The sequence below is a fragment of the Hordeum vulgare genome, chromosome 7H (genome assembly GCF_904849725.1).
Source record: "Hordeum vulgare subsp. vulgare chromosome 7H, MorexV3_pseudomolecules_assembly, whole genome shotgun sequence".
In the NCBI taxonomy this organism is placed as follows: domain Eukaryota; kingdom Viridiplantae; phylum Streptophyta; class Magnoliopsida; order Poales; family Poaceae; genus Hordeum; species Hordeum vulgare.
Genome location: NC_058524.1, coordinates 485315952 through 485333375, shown reverse-complemented (window position 1 = coordinate 485333375; position 17424 = coordinate 485315952). Strand labels below are relative to the sequence as shown.

General features: G+C 39.3%; 1 protein-coding gene across 4 annotated transcripts; it reads left to right on the top strand.

Annotated features, from left to right (window-relative positions):
* The first annotated feature begins 294 nt into the window (after positions 1-294).
* Positions 295-16527, top strand: LOC123413310 (GDSL esterase/lipase EXL1-like). Of its 4 annotated transcripts, XR_006613724.1 has the most exons (6): positions 295-609; positions 7202-7332; positions 7450-7683; positions 8951-9203; positions 9327-9421; positions 16071-16149. XR_006613724.1 is itself a non-coding variant. In XM_045106251.1 (5 exons), the coding sequence occupies exons 1-5, from the start codon at positions 348-350 to the stop codon at positions 16256-16258; spliced, it is 1068 nt and encodes a 355-aa protein (XP_044962186.1). In that variant the 5' UTR covers positions 295-347; the 3' UTR covers positions 16259-16523. The 4 variants fall into 4 exon arrangements, 3 of the variants coding, with proteins under 3 accessions (XP_044962186.1, XP_044962187.1, XP_044962188.1); XM_045106251.1 differs by lacking the exon at positions 9327-9421 and having other exon boundaries at positions 16071-16523; XM_045106252.1 differs by lacking the exon at positions 9327-9421 and having other exon boundaries at positions 8951-9141; positions 16071-16263.
* Positions 16528-17424: the final 897 nt, after the last annotated feature.

The window sequence follows — 17424 nt, the reverse complement described above, 5'->3', positions numbered from 1 at the left end:
TTTGGTAGCCGCCGAGTCCCTTTCCACGGATGAGATCGCGATAAGCTAGCGATCAGCTTGCACTACAGTGCATGACATCCTCCTATCATGGAGTAGTAGTGTATATAGTATAATTTTTCGCCATCACACATTAAATCGGCCCGTCTGGTAGGAGTACTATACGACCTATTGAATGCATGCGACGAGCAACCAACCGTATCCGTATGCATACATCATTCATCGGTACGCGCCCGCATGTAATTCCCATCCGCTCCATACCACCTCGCTCGCTATAAAGATGCTCCCGTGGTATGCGATCGATCCAGAACACATACCGCTAACACATTGTACACACTCACGCAAGGACAATGCCTGGCCATGCGCTGCTGCTCGTGGGCAGCGTGCTGCTGGTTGTGCTGGCGCCCCTCTCGTGCGCCGATGCAGCAGTAGGCACGGGTAAGAGCAAGATCTCGGCCGTCTTCATGTTCGGCGACTCGCTCGTCGATCCCGGCAACAACAACAACCGGCTGACCGAGGCGAGGGCCAACTTCCCGCCGTACGGGCAGGACTTCCCAGGCGGGAAGGCCACCGGGAGGTTCTCCAATGGCAGGGTTCCAGGGGACATGCTAGGTACGGACATAGCTATAACTAAGCTCTGCGCTGCTAGTACAAGAAAATGTTTTGACTAAGATGAACGTTTTGCTTGGACCATGCCGCAACAATGTACGGCCGGCTTTTTTTCAGAAAAAAACTTGACATATTCATCGCTCGTAGACAGGCATTATTAAAAAGTTTATATACTAACGAGAATAGAAAATATGTATATATACATTCGTATGTAGTCTATAATAAAATCTCTAAAATGTCTTATATTTTGAAACGGAGGGGGAGTAGTTTATAGTAAAAAATTTAAAATATCTTATATTTAAGAACGAAGGAAGTATTACACTACATGACATGACTTAAGCAAGGAGCAATAGTTTGCGGAGTAACTAAAAACAGAAAGGCCACGGGCATAACAAGCAAAGCATCTTGTATGTTCTCGCCATGGAATGCTCTGATCTTGCCCACCACCGTCTTCGTCAGCGTTAAATCCTTGATCTTTTCCAAGGACAACCACAGCTGAAAGAAAAATAGATGGTACAAGTAAGCAGTTTTGTCAAGTCTCACTCGACTGAGACTTCGTTATGTCTCTATCGGTATTATATTCCTTTGATCTCGCATAAAGATTCGTACATAATTTCTCTTTTCAGATTTTTCTTTTTTCTTTTTATATAGTATATCATTTTACTGAGACTTGGTTAATTCTCGGTCGACTGGGACCTAGCAACACCCATAAATAAGTAGCTACCATGCTGATTCGAAATACCTCTTTCAGCCAAAAGTTTATTATGACATGTTCAATGATCACCAAAGACGGAGCTTCCCGGTCCTCAAAATTAGAATGAATTTAGAGAAAGGTTACGTGAATCGCATGTAATAGTTTCATAGGTTTAGGATTATTGATAGTCTATCTTGGGTTTTATCATGCCGGATACAAGGACCGATAAAAATTTACTGTACATATATTTGGCAAAGAAGAAACCCGAGGCATCTACCTCTTAGCACCATACCGAAAGTCCCTTTCTAACAATGTATAAGTCATTTTATGTTGTGCATCACGATTAAAGCGGAGACAAAAACGAGAAAGTTGAACTTTTATTTGTTAATTAACTCCCTCTTGATGCTAACCATTTTCGTCAAAGATGTTTTTTTCTCTCGAAACATCCTTGACGAGAATGGCCACAACACCGAGAGGTCACGAAACTTTCCATTTTGGGAATAGGAGGCACGGGAACTTAACTTGGAGTAGAGTTTGACCAGGCCGATTAGCTAACCAGAATTTGACGCCGTCTCCCATGCGGCTCTCGCACACACTTCTTAAGTTTTTCTTTAATTCTTTTTTTACGAGAATTTTCCTTTACTTCTTAACTTTACACGGCTCCTCCTCCATATGGCTATATCCGAACATGAACATGAAAAGATGCATGCTCACCTCATTTGTTCTGAAGTTTCCACTCGCCCCTCCGTCCATTGGCTCTTTGCGTTGTTGTTACGCTCCGAATCCATGCACGTGTTGCTGTCTTCTCCAACTCAAATGGATCATTGTCGCTACTACCACTACACCTTATTTTTTCTTCAGCTATAGCTTCGTCTTAGCATTGGCCAGAAAATTGAGCGCAGCTCAGAGATGGTTAGATCCTTATGGTTGAACCAATTGATCAGAGTTCAAGTACTAAATTTGACATTGACGCTCATATTTTTTTAAATTTATTTTAAACTTTTTATGATATGCGCGTACGTGAGCATCTATGATTGTAATGTGTTAAAAACTACACAGCCAAATTTCCATCAGGCCACTCCCCCATAAAATGCCGTACGTGATAGATTTCGTGTGCATTTAAGTCCTGCTCACATGAATGAAAGATGGAAATTTAAACAAATTGCAGCAGCTAAATCCTACATGCACGTCCAGCATCGCCGATTAGTCCATGGACGGACGGACCGATGTTACTTATTTTGTAGATGGACTACCAAATGCAAGATGGACGAAGAAACTCAACATTTTCTTGGACGCCACTCCTTGCTCATCATTGAACTAGCTTTCCCTACCTTCGTAGAGTTCTCCCACTTTCCATATGATTGACGTTGAACCTCGACCATGCAGCTGCATTAATTAAGTTGCATCATTTTAGAGAGAAATTTAAGTACATTTCTTGTGGATCCAAGGCAAAATATGTCATATTATTGGACTGCACAAAGCAACTATGGTTTCCTGGAAAATTTAGGAGCCTTCAAATTGCAACAATTTTGTGCCGCTCATCACCCAAAACAAGGGTTGGGCGGTGGACCAGCTCGCCAAGTGAGAATGGGCTAGCTGTGGCACGTGCCTCCGTTGCAACCGTGGACCGAAGACGGCAACGCATTTGACCTTCCAATGCCGCTACTTCACCAGGATTTGAAACATGGTTAAGGTTTGCCTTGGTCTGCACCTTTTTGGTGCATCCTCTTGGTATGATTTCGACTATGCGCGGGATCACCTCATCCACCAAGGCGTATCTAGGAGTAAAGCCATGGCCTCTCTTGTCATGCTCGTAACTTGGGTCTTATGGAACAAGAGCAATGCAAGGGTCTTCAACAATAAGCACTCATTCGGTTAGGTCATTTTCTTGCATATCCACAAGGAGTGAGTATTGTGGGTGGTTGCATAGACGAAACACTTGGGTTTTATATTATCTGAAAAGTAGGCTTGTTTTTCTTTTCCTTTTCAACTCTTGGTGTTCGGTGTGTTTAATTATCTTCTTAATTAATGAATGTGGCAAATCTTTTGCCACCTTTCAAAAACTATGGTTTCCTCTGTACATTGGTGAATAAACATTTCAGGTTGGAGCCTGACAATTGCGAAAGAAAAAAATAAAGGTTGGAAACCTCACATCTTACATAATTTTGAGGTGTACAGAATAATACCTACCGCGGCAGTTTAATAATCTACCTTGTTGAAGTTTTTACGAGGGAGTTTGAGTGAGATAGATCAATGTGGGATATGTACACCCTACGCACGCTAACATGACTGCACCCTAATTGACGAGTGTGTTTTAAATTCATTGGATTAACTACCACCTAAAATTAACCCCTTCAAATTTTACCAATTTTCAAAAATGTTAGCATATAAATGAGGTGAGAATGTAGCAGTCACAATTGTGTACCGGAGTTTTAAATTTAAAACTGTGAAGAAATAGAAACAAAAGGAACTTGATGGAGGAATTCTGAAGTCGATGGTCTTATGTCACATCCAAATTAATTCCTACTGTGAGCACCATTTAATGGGCTTGATGTATGATGCTCTCCGTTAGTCGGTATCTCCATCAAAATTTCATTAATACATGGTAAAAAATCATGAAAGTGTTTATTTCATTACAGGTAAGTGTTAATGCATTACAACGGAAAACCACTCAATGCATGGGTGATATGTTGAGGTGATACTATGGAAAATCAGCTCAACCAGAAACTTCATTCAACATTTCCCTCCTATTGTTACAACATAATACATGTTCAGTGCATGTATTTCTTCAAGTAAACATATATTGATGGTATATAGTTGAATGCACATGCATTATTATGGAGAAAATTAGCACTTAAATGCAACTTGCTCATTTCCCGATTAAACCGAGGCACCTTGGTCAATGATATGAACCCACTTGCCTTTCAAGTACCAACTAAACCTAGTTATAAGAGTTACGATAAAAAGAATAAATTATGGGCATTGCTAGGTGACGTTGCACCGGCCTCAATAGTTGGGTCGGTCGTGCCCTAGCCGCCGGATGCAGCCAGCCCCGTCGTTCGATCTGCGTTGACATCTTCATATTTTTTTCCTTTTTCAAGCGCAGCCCCGCTATACACTGCCACAAGCCACCCCCTCCCCCCACACACACACACAACACTGCAAATCGCACCCCGCAGCGCCGCAAGCCGCCCCGTCCTCGTCGCTGGTCGCCGTCCTTGCAGCTCCTGCCATGGCCGCTCGTCGTCGTTGTCAATAAAAGCTTCAACCATGGAAAAAAAACTTCAACCAGCGTTCAGAAAAGCTTCAGCCGTTGTAAAAAAATGTTTTGATCGGAATGGGGAAATTTTTTAATCATGGCAGAAAAGCTTCATCCAGCGTGAAGAAAAGCTTCAACCATCATGAAAAAATGCTTCAACCGGCGTCAATAAAAGCTTCAACCGTTGTGAAAAAATGTTTCGATCGGATGGGAAAAAACTTTAACCATGACAGAAAAAGCTTCATCCGGAATGAAACAAAGCTTCAACCAGCGTCAAGAAAAGCTTCAACCGCTGTGAAAAATGTTTCGATCGGAATGGGAAAAAACTTCAACCATGGCAGAAAAGCTTCATCCAGTGTAAAAAAAAACTTCAACCTATATGAAAAAAATCTTCCACAGTGAAACTTCCAAAAATACAAGCGTTGGCGAGAACTGCGATGTGAAGGCGCAAGCTACAACTAGCATTGACGAGAGCTACAAACGGCTATGGAAAAAGCTTCAACCGGTTGCAGCTCCATTGTGGCCGGGTCCGACGAGGCAGGTAGCTGCTAGCGGCCATGGGGATGAGCGCTGGTTGCGGCACGACCCGCGTTGGTGGATGGGCAGCCACCCACCGGAACAGCATGGGGCGGGTGGATATGGACCCATACACATGTTTGTATAAAAAATGGAACCACGGTAGTTACACCTCTGCTGAAAAATCGGAGAAGTATCTTCATTTGAAAAGGTAGTTTGAGTTTCCACATTTTTTTATTATCGGGAGGAATACTCTCAAAAAATATATGTAGACCAGGAAAAAACATTATTGAACTCTTTACACATGTTTGTATAAAAAATGGAACCACGGTAGTTACTCAAATCAGTGGATAGTAAACACAATTTAGTTCACCACATATTTGCATAAGAATGTTAGTCCTGGTTATTGGTTAAATCATTAAAGTCTATAAACATTGCATCACTACCTACTATGGTTGTGTGCATTCTGATTGTTTTAGCAAAATAGTTCTAGAATTAAGCAAGGGAAGCAACCTTTTTCTCAAATATGTTTGTTTCGTATTCATTTTGATTTCCAGCAGAAAGCCACAACAGAGAATTGCCATGTAAGGGAGACATGAGTTGTAACAAAAACTCGCTTACATATCTGGCAGATTTGCGAAAAGTGCAAACGGTGGACGGGTGCATCGGAGGACTTTAAAAAAACATAGTTCTACATCACAAAAATAACTTTGTATGCATACACAAATATATAACACGTTTAGGGAAATTTTCATAACAATATACTTTCATACATGACGTAACAAAAAAATAGAATACATACATGAAAATGGGCCATTTTCATTGCTGGCCGAGATTAGTTTTTTTGCAGCTCGCAAATCATAATACTTTCGAACAAAATTTTATTTTTATTTTTTAACTTGTAAATATCATTTTTGAATCATACGAAATAAAGTGCTCTGATTCACCCGTCCACCAAAATTTCGCTAACGCGGACTCTCTCTCTCTCTCTCTCTCTCCCTCCCTCCCTCCCTCCCTCTCTCTCTCTCTCTCTCTCTCTCCCTCTCCCTCTCTCCCTCTCCCTCCCTCCCTCTCCTTGTTTTCCTATTGACATGTGAGATGATGCAATACTCAGCTCGTTAGTGGTAAACAAATTTAGTTCTAAAAAACATATACTTAAATATTTGTAATTGATTATCTAGTTTTGAGAGGAAATTTTCTATGCATGGTGGTAGCTACACACCCTTTGGTATAAGTGCCTTTTTTATATACGAGGTGTCGGATTTCAATGGCATTTGAACAAGTGCATTTTTATTGTATATGAATGACCTTTTCGCACTTTTATTTGTCTTCTTTGTTACCTTTTCACACAAGTGTCTTTTCTTTGTGTAGAAAGGGCGTTTCTTACTTTTCTCGGTCTTTTTTCCTTGCCTTTTAGGCATAATTGCATGTTTGCTTACCTGGCTCGTCCAAAACCACGATAGCTTCGCTATAGAGTTGTTTTTCATATTTAAAAATAATTTATCAAATTATTTCTAATCTAGTTTTTCTCTCCATGTAGCAATTCCACATCACCAACTCATGTATATAGTCATAAGTTATGTTTTGTATTAATTCATTCATACAAAACATGCCACATCATTACCTCATGCAGGTTTTTTTAGGGAACTAATTAAGTCGTGTGTAAAATACTTTACCTTAGTTTACTTTACTCTTTTAGTGCTTATTTATGCATTTTAAAAGGATTTCGGCCACAATGTATGGGGTATCGTTGAAGTATGTATATGGGTGTGACATTAAAAGTTCTAATGGAAAATACACAATTTTCTTTGTAAAACTTACTCAGTGAAAATAATTTATCGTTTGAAGTTTCTGTTGAAACCACACCAGCCATTTCAAAATATATAATAATTTGCCTCCAAATTATTGTTAATGCTGATGGTGTCGAATGAAATTAGTGTTCACAATATCCAAATACGTACCTACCTATGTATGCAAGTTTTGTGCCCCTAAAAGGGTTGCTTTTTAAAAGTACTATTTATGAATTTAAACTGTGTAATAGACTGGAAATTTATTTATACACAAAGATTACGGTGTTACATCATGTGAAAATTTCACTTGTTAAATTTGTTTTCTTGATTAAGCAGCTTCTAAATTAGGAGTCAAAGAGTTCTTACCACCGTACATTGGAGATGATCTTGAACTAAGTGAGCTACTTACTGGTGTCGCATTTGCCTCTGGAGGTAGTGGATATGACCCCTTAACTTCGATACCCGCGGTAAAAAATTCATAACACATGCACCTCAAAATATAGTTTTTATTATATTTATTTTCATTTTTACTTAAAATTAATCTTTTTATCATAATTTGAAAATAATATTTTCTCATCCTTCAGATTGCTACTTCAAGTACTGGGCAACTTGAGTTATTTCTTGAATATAAAGAGAAGTTAATATCTTTAGTCGGAGAGGAGGAAGCGTCACGTGTTATCTCTCGAGGCATTTACTTTACTGCCATGGGAGCCAATGACATCGCAAATAATTATTTTTCAATTCCGCTGAGGCGCCATCAATATGATCTTCCTTCCTATGTGAAATTTCTTATCTCTTCCGCAGTCAATTTTACTATCGTAAGTGCCCCCCCCCCCCAAGTTCTTCTGAACTTGAAGGTTTTAAAGTATTGCATATCCACCAGACTCCTATGAACCATTATTTTTATAGTACATGTGAATTTTTCCTTTTGTTCCATCATAAATATTCTATATCTAAATAGATGATCGTCACTAACTTGTTTGAGAGGACATGCAGCTATGGCACCTCATCACAATTGCCACATCACCCGTATTATATTTATTAATTAACTGCATGCATGCCTCCTCTAATCCATACCCACTTTCCATCTCTCGCACCACAAAGTGATTTTTTTTAACTTTTTGTGGGGAATGTGATTTTTTAAACTCCCTTACAACTATTAAGAGAGGCACATATTATGAATTTAGATAATTTGTATTTAGGAGTTTTGCGGTTGTTTGGTTTACCTTGAAATGAGAAAAGGCTCCCTCTCTCTCTCTCTGTTTGTGCGCGTGCGTGTGTGTGTCTATCTCCACAAAGTTCTTTGATCTTAAAGGGTTTTAGGTTTTCCATATTCCCACTAGACTCCTATGAACCATTACTTTTGTAGTACATGTGAAGTTTCCCTTTTGTTCCATCACAAATATTTTATATCCAAATAGATAGCCCTCGCTAACTTGTTTTCGAGCACATGCAGCTATGGCACCTCATCGCAATTGCCGCATCACCCTATTAGCTTTAGTAATCAATTGCATGTGTGCCTCCTCCAATCCATACCCACTTCTCATCTCTCGCACCACAAAGTGATTTTATTTAAGTCCCTTTCAACTGGTAAGTGAGGGAACATATGATGAATTTAGATAACTTCTATTTAGGAATGTTGCACTTGTTAGGTCTACTCGGAAATAAGAAAAATAGTATGGTACTTCAACATTTAACTAAATAATATTTTCTCTTTGCTAATAGAAGTTTATAAACATCTAGGTCGAAGCATTGTATGCATGACACATAGTCATCTACTTCATGTTGCTTAGTGCTTTTAGTTTCCACAAATATCTCATGCAACATGTGGGTGTCATCTAGTATATATAATTTATGTGTTTGCGAATCTACTAGATTGTTGTCTTTTCGTATATCATTGAATTCTTTGAGCAATTGTTTCAGCATCTATAGGAAAGTTGTATAATTATTGCATTATGAGGATTTCATAAATGATTTACACTCGGCTACTTGCATTTTCATTATTCCTATAGTTTCCATTGATTTACATTAAACCAGGTCACTTGTATTTAAGAGGGAACCAGTCTAACATTCTCTTGTACATAGAAATTAAATGATATTGGTGCAAAGAGAATTGGATTCTTTGGCATTCCACCAATTGGATGTTGTCCTTCCCAAAGAAAACATGGGTCAAGAGAATGTGATGCACTCCAGAATCAAGCAGCGGAATTATTCAATTCAGGAATAGAAAAGGAAATTGAAAGATTAAATGTAGAACGAAGTGTTAATGATTCAAGGTTTGTTTATCTTGATATATACTACAATCTGCTTGATCTCGTTCAACAACATGATTTTTATGGTGAGTGTACACTATTCCCTCAGTTGTTACTAATTTAGAGTATTGATGCCTTTAAACCATATTAGTAGATAACACACACAAATTAACCTATTATTTTTTGTAAATTCATAAACACTACACTAGATCCTCAACATTTAGATTGGTCGGGAAAACAACTTCCATAGAGAGAAAGTTGGTAGCTGCAGGGTTCTACCTACCTTCCCTTCCCGTCAGCGAAGGTACAATAGGGAAATGTCTTTCCCAACCGACATTTCTTTACATACTCGCAATATATCATCGGTGTAATAGTTTTCCCGGCTAACATATTGTTGGTAGTGGACATTAGTTTCAATCTTTTGTCAACCAACGGTCTGACAACATAGTCTTGAACGACTAACCTTCCATTGGTCTAGTTGTGAGATTTTCCTTGGCAGTAATGTGACAAAATGTCTTTGCCAACCAACATTTCCCTTCACGGGCAAATATAACTCTAAATTTACATCTAGATATTTGGTAATGGCTAGACTGACCAAGCAACCATGAAACTTTTATACCAAAACAATATGGATTCAAAATATCAACATGCATATCCTCCAAAATACCACAACAGGATGATAATTGGATACATTAATTCTCACACATATTGGTCATCTGTTCTCCACATGTTTACCACACACCCCAGGCTTACAAAATTATAGTCAAAATGTGCATGCCCAATGAGATAGAATTTCTCCATTACACACATATAGTTGATGCAAAAAAAACATGGGCAATTCCTCATGCTCGCACAACATAATACACGCCACAATAAATCTTGTCGCATATGCTCCTCCCTCCAAAAATGTTTTTTGAAATTGTTGATTTTTATTAAAAAGAAGATATTTTCATTGTTAGACCCAAATTCATCCTGCAATTTTTTATCGGAAAATATTAAGCATTTTGACATGTGCTAAAAGTATAAATCGAATATGAAATGTTACACTAAATTTATGTTATTTCACCAACGAAGCACTCCTATACCATTTCGCATGAAAACTATCAAGCACACTTGTTAGACTAACATGAACATCCACACATAAAATCAGAATTTTCGGAAAACAATTACTGATAATGAGAGAGCATATGATCCTAGAGCCAAAACGACACTATTTGGTATATCTTCTAGTTTCATTTTAGGAGTTGTAGTTCCAATGATAAAAAGTGATTTAATTAGGAGAACATATGGTGCACGAGAGCCCTCAAACCGCTCTAGTCCAACGGTGCCAAAGAGGGGGTGGAAGATGAACAAATACACTAGAAAAGATCAAGATTGGTCTCTGTTCCTATCAATAGTCAACAAAACAAAGAAAGTCAAACACCTGGTAAAGACAACTATAGTATATGTTTATCGACCAAATCAAACTAATTTAGAATGATACTAAGATCACAACAAAACACAATGCACATAATCATATCACATAGTTTACAGATCAAGTGTGAAGTGGACCTAGTGGAGATTCTCCTTTTGACAACCATCTTGTTGGATCAGATTCATCAGAAAACATACACCATGACAATAAAGCAACATGTTAAATATTAAGTAAAGACGTTAATTGTATGAATGCATTTAGTAGCCACTTAGATATTTCTTAAGCTATGTGGAATCTTTCTAATACTTGTTAAAATGATAATCATGATACCATGCCTTAGTTTCAGGATGTGTAAGACAATGCGGGCTTGTAGGCCTTCATTTGGGAAATTAATAACTAGTCAGGATCACACAACAAATAGTAGAAGCTAAGTGGTGAAAACACACATAGTTGGTGATTGCTTTGCTAGTTGGCCATGCAACTAATTTTGTGATAGCATCACTGAGATGTGATAAACCATCATATTGATAAGGTAGTGCAGCGTCCCTTCTGATTCCAATATTGACAAGAACCTCATAAGACCCTAGTCCTAGCGGCTACCAGTCTGCAATAATTTATTCCTTTATCAAGAGACTTCTTGTCTTAGCAACACGAGTTCCATGACATGTCCATGCATACATAAGCACATCCATACTAATCTAACAAATGATTTTTTAACATGGAAACAAAAAATCATGATGATAAGATTGATATGCTTTCATATTGGTGGATAGAGGAGCCTTTTAAGGGGGCTTTACAACAAATATTCAATGAATATATACTCCTTTGTTGGCATATTATTCTTCCTTGGATTCAACTCTCTCGAGTCATGTAAAACAATAATATGTACATAAGCCTCATTCATGGACGATGAACCATTAATTCAATGAATAGAAGCCGCAGCGGTCATTACTTGCCAAGAATTAGAACATATACTCCTTTGTTATTCCCTTCATCTAAATCTTTCTAAAAACATGTACAGTTTATAGCTTGCATGGTTTAATAGAATTATAATTTGTAATAGAGATTTAGTATTTTACTTGGTTGGTGGCTTTCCCGAAAATTTAGTTTGATGCTAAAGAGTAGGTCCACCATTTCCCTAATATTGACATAATTTTGACTATGACTACTATCATTTGTCAATGCACACGTATGAACAATTTTACTGCATGTGCTAGCTTATTTGCTAAAGCCGAGCTTTATCTAACAAATTGTACTCTGGACGTACAAGTTGTACTCTTTGCTGGTAGTATTTGGATACCAATATTATACTAACATACAAATGTAAAAAAGGGTAATGAAGAGAAATAATACAACTATGAAGTATAATTATGTGCTACAGCTAATACACTGTTTAGAGGGAGCTATTGAGCAACTTAGTCTTTTATTTTCTTTTTCTTTTTTGAAGGTTGAAACCCCCGTCCTGTGCATCCAATGATGCACACAACCATCCATATTAGATTATTTCATAGAGCCAAACAAACAAATACACGGATCAACCCATAGCCACCTTTCTAGTGACCTCTGTTGCTACACCTAGAAGCTTGAGAATGTGTCATGAACTTGCACTAACACACACCATCTAATTTAGCGACCTCCCTAAGCCACCCGACGGCGAGCCTAGAGAACCAACCGGTCTAGCAGACCCTCAGCGCGTAAAGCATGCACACACTCTAGAATCAGTCGCCGCCATGTTCCATTGTCCCAACTTCAAGAGGCATCAACACATTGACCTTGCGAGGCCCAACTACCGTCGACACCACTACGACACCAAACAACGCCACCGGCCTACACTCATCCATCACCAAGACTCGTCGCCATCTACACGGTAGAAATTACATCACTCCGCCTATGGACCCCTTTAGCTAGCACATGCTCCGAGAATGGTGTCTCCACGAGGGTGAGCTGATCCACACATTGTTATTGCCCGATCCGGAAGACCTAGATCAAGGTATCCCCAGAAGTAAATGACCTTCCAGCTAAGTCCACATTGTGTTCCAACGGCGCCTAACATCTAAGATCCCACCGAATAAATCCAAAACAGTGCCTCCAAGAAGATAAATGATGTCACACGTTGCCATTGTCCAGTCTGGCAAGTCAAACCTGAGGTTTTCCTTGGAGCTCTACGGGACCACCATGGTGATGCACTCCTAGGGAGTTAGCGGCGCCCACAAATGTCACCACATCATCCACGGTAGTAGATCCATTGGCAAGGGATCTATTGAGCATCATAGTTGCATGTGGTGTAGACGCTTCATGCATTTTCCTAAAACAAAATCTGGAGAGCGAGCTAATCTCACACAGACACTCAGCTAATGCAAGAACAACTAAGTTATGAATTTTCTATGTACTTGAACCCATACTCACTCTAGTCTCTTTAGGTAGTGAATGGTACAAAAGTAACACACATATTTTGACATCCACAGAGGGGGTTGTCTGGACTCAGGGTAGGAAAACTCATTGGAGTGTAGTTCCATGTCAGGTGGATTGTCTCTTGAATATGAATGACATGCATGTGATCTTCTAAGGAAATGATGAAGAGGCAAGACACATGTATGTGGCGATGGATAAGAGCATGGTTAATAGTACACACAACTGATGCCTATATGATGTTGTCATGTCATTTATAGCTAAGCTTATAGCTGACAAGTAAAATAGTTAGATATAAAGATGTGATACTTTATTAATACATGGCTCACCTTCTATTCTCACATAGTTCCTAGGAGCACGTGATGTAGCTGGCCCTTATTCTATAGTTGGCTCCTCTTTTCTCCCCTCCATGTCATCATAAAAATATTACTTTAACTCTTATATCGTGCTTATATAAGCTTATAGTACTCGCTCTAAGAAAGATGACGCGTGGAGTGATCCACCTAGGCTCACATAATCTTTAGGTACATTTTGGCCTAGTCTTTCGAGAGAGTTGAATGGTGCTAGGATGACGACAACGTAGGAGATATTAGTGACTGGGTGGGAAGGGAGAACCTGGGGAGAGGAGAGGGCTCGAGCTCGTGGGGCGATCTAGGGTGGCAGTAGGGTGTGAGGACAATGGCGCGATGGAGAGGCTAGCTAGAGAGAGTTGTAAGGGAAACCTTCAACCCGACACGTCAATTATCCCCTTCATGTATGGATTGAATAGTCACAACACTTTTTGGCCTCTAACATGACCATCATTTTTGTCAGACTGTCACAAACGTCCGGAATCCTCCAGGCCAACCCCAAATTGGGGGAGCTTTAGGGGGTGTCTACATCTGCCAGATTGATGTCTGACACCCCCTGAACCACCCAAAATCACACCCACACACTTGCATTTCCACAATCTGCCAAACTGTTCCTGCACCAGACGTCGCCCTCATGGCCTAGAAATGCATCACCATGCATGTTTTGTTATCTGTTGCCAGCGCAATGGATCAGCTGGATCCCACCAGTATGTTCCTCGTCTTGACGGACTTGAAGCCTGGTCTACCCACGTACGCATGGGTGCCCGGAGGATATCAAACAATAAGACTGACACATGAGGGCGAGGTGTCAAATCGGATATCCACGGAGATGTCCATATCTTTCATTTGGGGAAATGATGCCCTTTGGCGTCTATTTTGGATAGCGAAGGTTTTCCTCCCTTTTCACCGAGGAGTGACCCTGTGTTAGCGCACCCACGAGAGGATGTGTGATACGATAAAGGTTCTACCAAGTCTTTACGAGAGAATAAAAATTTGAGTTTTGTATCGGACCTTAACAACCTTAGGGGTGTAAACACTTCGAATTAAAATAGGATGGGTGTGAGGACTTGATTCTTACAACCATATATTTCCGCTAGGGATCATCATGATGTTAGTTTGTGCTCTGGAAGACTCGTTAAGATGGTATTGCAATGAGACAAAGTGGGATGTGTCCAAATTATGTCTTGATCGGTTTGTGAGTCAGGTGCCCAACCGCGGGCCCCTACCATCACACAAGGTTACCTTATTTATTAAGAATATAATTCACACAAAATCATTAGGGGATTAATGACTATACCTCATGTATTCCCAAGGATTGGCTTCCTCTATTGTACTAAACCTTTATGTCACAGGTGTTCAGAATAGTGTTTCTTGTCCTCCCTTCTCCTAACCTCCTCATTGATCGATTATCATACCGTGGGTACCTGCAGGCTCGCAGAATAAGAAAGAGATAATAGACAACTATGTATAAACTCTAACACATACATGATGTTATTTTAAATTTGTTCCACCAATCTCTCATACAAATACATAGGGTTGCAAGGCTACGCCCGAAGCCATTGCCTTACCGAATTACTCACACATGGCGATCAGATCCCAAGAAGAAATAATTGGATAAAACATAAAGATAAATGCTCTATTGATAATATGTCTTACAATGGTTGTCGGATGCGATACACGATTACAAGTATGGCTAACTTGAAGGGGAGTTGTTGTGGTGCTGGTGATCATGGTAGCTACGGATATGGGATGGGACATGGTGGCAGCTAGGGTTGGAAGATAGGTTCTGGTTCGCAAATTGTGTTCTTGATGCTCCTTTGTTATGACTCTGCGTTTGTCCCCGTTATAATAGTTGGAGAGTTGGACCTTAGAGAGCCGCCCGCGTGTGATATGATCGCTGGTACGAGCACTCGTGCTCGTACCAAATGTCGTCATGCACTCTGACTTAACTTTTGAGCATACAATTTCATTTCTTCTTTATCCATTTTCTATGTTTCCTTCTAAAAGATGATTTATCTCCATATTTGGCCTCTTTTACTATGGAAACAAATGAAAAAAATAATTTGCAATCTCTTGCATTCCCGAGTCATTAGTGGTAATATCATAGTGGTTTTCTCAGATGTTCTAAGATTATCTAGTTCAAACAAGGGTGTGAGGAGAGAGAAAATAGCACTCATCAATCATCCATTTGATTATTGTCGTGGAGATGCTCTAAGATTCTTGTTGTTGGGGTAAAAGAGGGTAGCATGACTGGTGACTTTGAGGTGGGAAATTATGGATATTGATATGTTTTATTGTTGTTGGGAAAGAGTGACGGCTTCGTGTGTGGCAGTTTCACTAATAGGGCCAAAATTTGGCGTTCAATCTTTTCCTCTACGCACATTAGCCCATTTAGCCACAGGAGGTCACTCAGTGTTCTTTACTGACCAACATTTGAGTGGGTATATAAGCATTCCTTATTGACCGCCCGCTAGCAAAAATATACGCATTCCTAGTCGATAGTTTGTCAGTGTTGGTAGGTTTTCTCGACCAACTCTCAATGTAAATTTTCTCAACCAATTTTTGGTTGGTGAGAGACACTACTCCCAACACACGTCGGTAGGGGATACATTATGGTGGTGTAGTGAAACTTCATATGAACTAAAGTTGCATAGTGGAGCATATGATATATTAAAGAATGTCACGATAGTTCTAATTTTTGTGCTTGGGAATATGTGATATGGACATGTTGTCATCGTAACATTTTAATACTAAATATTTTGGAACTTCCCATTTTGTAGGTTTCAAGGAGGTAACCGAGGGGTGTTGTGGCAGTACCGTGCTAAATGCGGCAGTATTCATTCAATACCACCCTCCATGTCCAAACGCTTGTGACTATATTTTTTGGGATAGCTTTCATTGTACTGAAAAGGCCTACAACATTGTGATTGATGAGATCTTCCAGCAAAACATGCACTACCTAATGTGAAGACACTCTCATTCTCTCTACCGGAGTTTGAACAAATACTTCCATAATGTGTGAATGCTACTAGTGTGACCTTTCGATTCAAACTATGTATCTCCATATAAATTACCCCAAACTTATTTGTGCAACAACGATTACACAAAATTAATCACATTTATATGCACTAATGTGGGTGTCGATATACATATGATAAAAATTAGTTCGTACCCTAATTTGTTCAACAGGAGGAGTTGTAGTTGTGAGTGGACATCCTTTCAACTTGGTGTAGAGGGAAATTAAAGAAATTTGGTAGTGATATCTTCCCATTGTTTTTATGTCTTACACACCCCCAACTATAATCTTTTCATGATAAAGGGCACTTTTATTAACTCAAAATATATCATCAAGCAGATACAAGCATGATGGCGAACACATTTCCTTTGCATAACAAAAATGAACACAACCAACAATAACATCATGACAAAGTAAGAATGACATATTGATGATAGTAAAGTCATATGAGACTAACACTATGTCTATGTCAAAAGAGTTGGTTGCCAATCCACAGATTATGTTGTCACCCATGTTGGGTAAACAAACTCTTTGGGCACCCGCTCCAACCGCATAAGAAGGCAATGCGTACAATGGAATATAAACTGCATAGGAGAAGATATTTTCCCATCAAAGACAATATCATTTCTACATATCCAGAGCGACCATAGTAGCACGGACGCTCCCACCCTTATTAGTGCACTAAAATTTTTCGGGTATATATTTTTAAAAGAAAGTGACCATATATAGAGGTAACACGTGTTAATGGATACAAAGTGGACATTATTTGGATGAGTAGCCACACAGAGCACGCAAACATGCGTCAGAAGAAGAGGTGTTTGGTTGTCTCGTCGTGAGTACAAAATCTATACCTCTTGCTTTCTTGTCAGTTGGGGTGAGCGAGGTTGTCTTTAGTTAGCAAAAGTCCCCTCCGAGGATAGCACATCAAAATCTTAAGTTTAGTGGTATCTTTGATTTCCTAATTTGTTTATTACTTTTTGATGGGATCTTTGAGGGCAAGAGTGCATGGTACATAGACTCGAATGAGAAAGACCCATTAGTAGTATGATTCGAGTGAATCAGTTCTCGTACATGTGTTAGGTAAATCAAATTCAAATGGGGTAGAAGATTTTCCATGA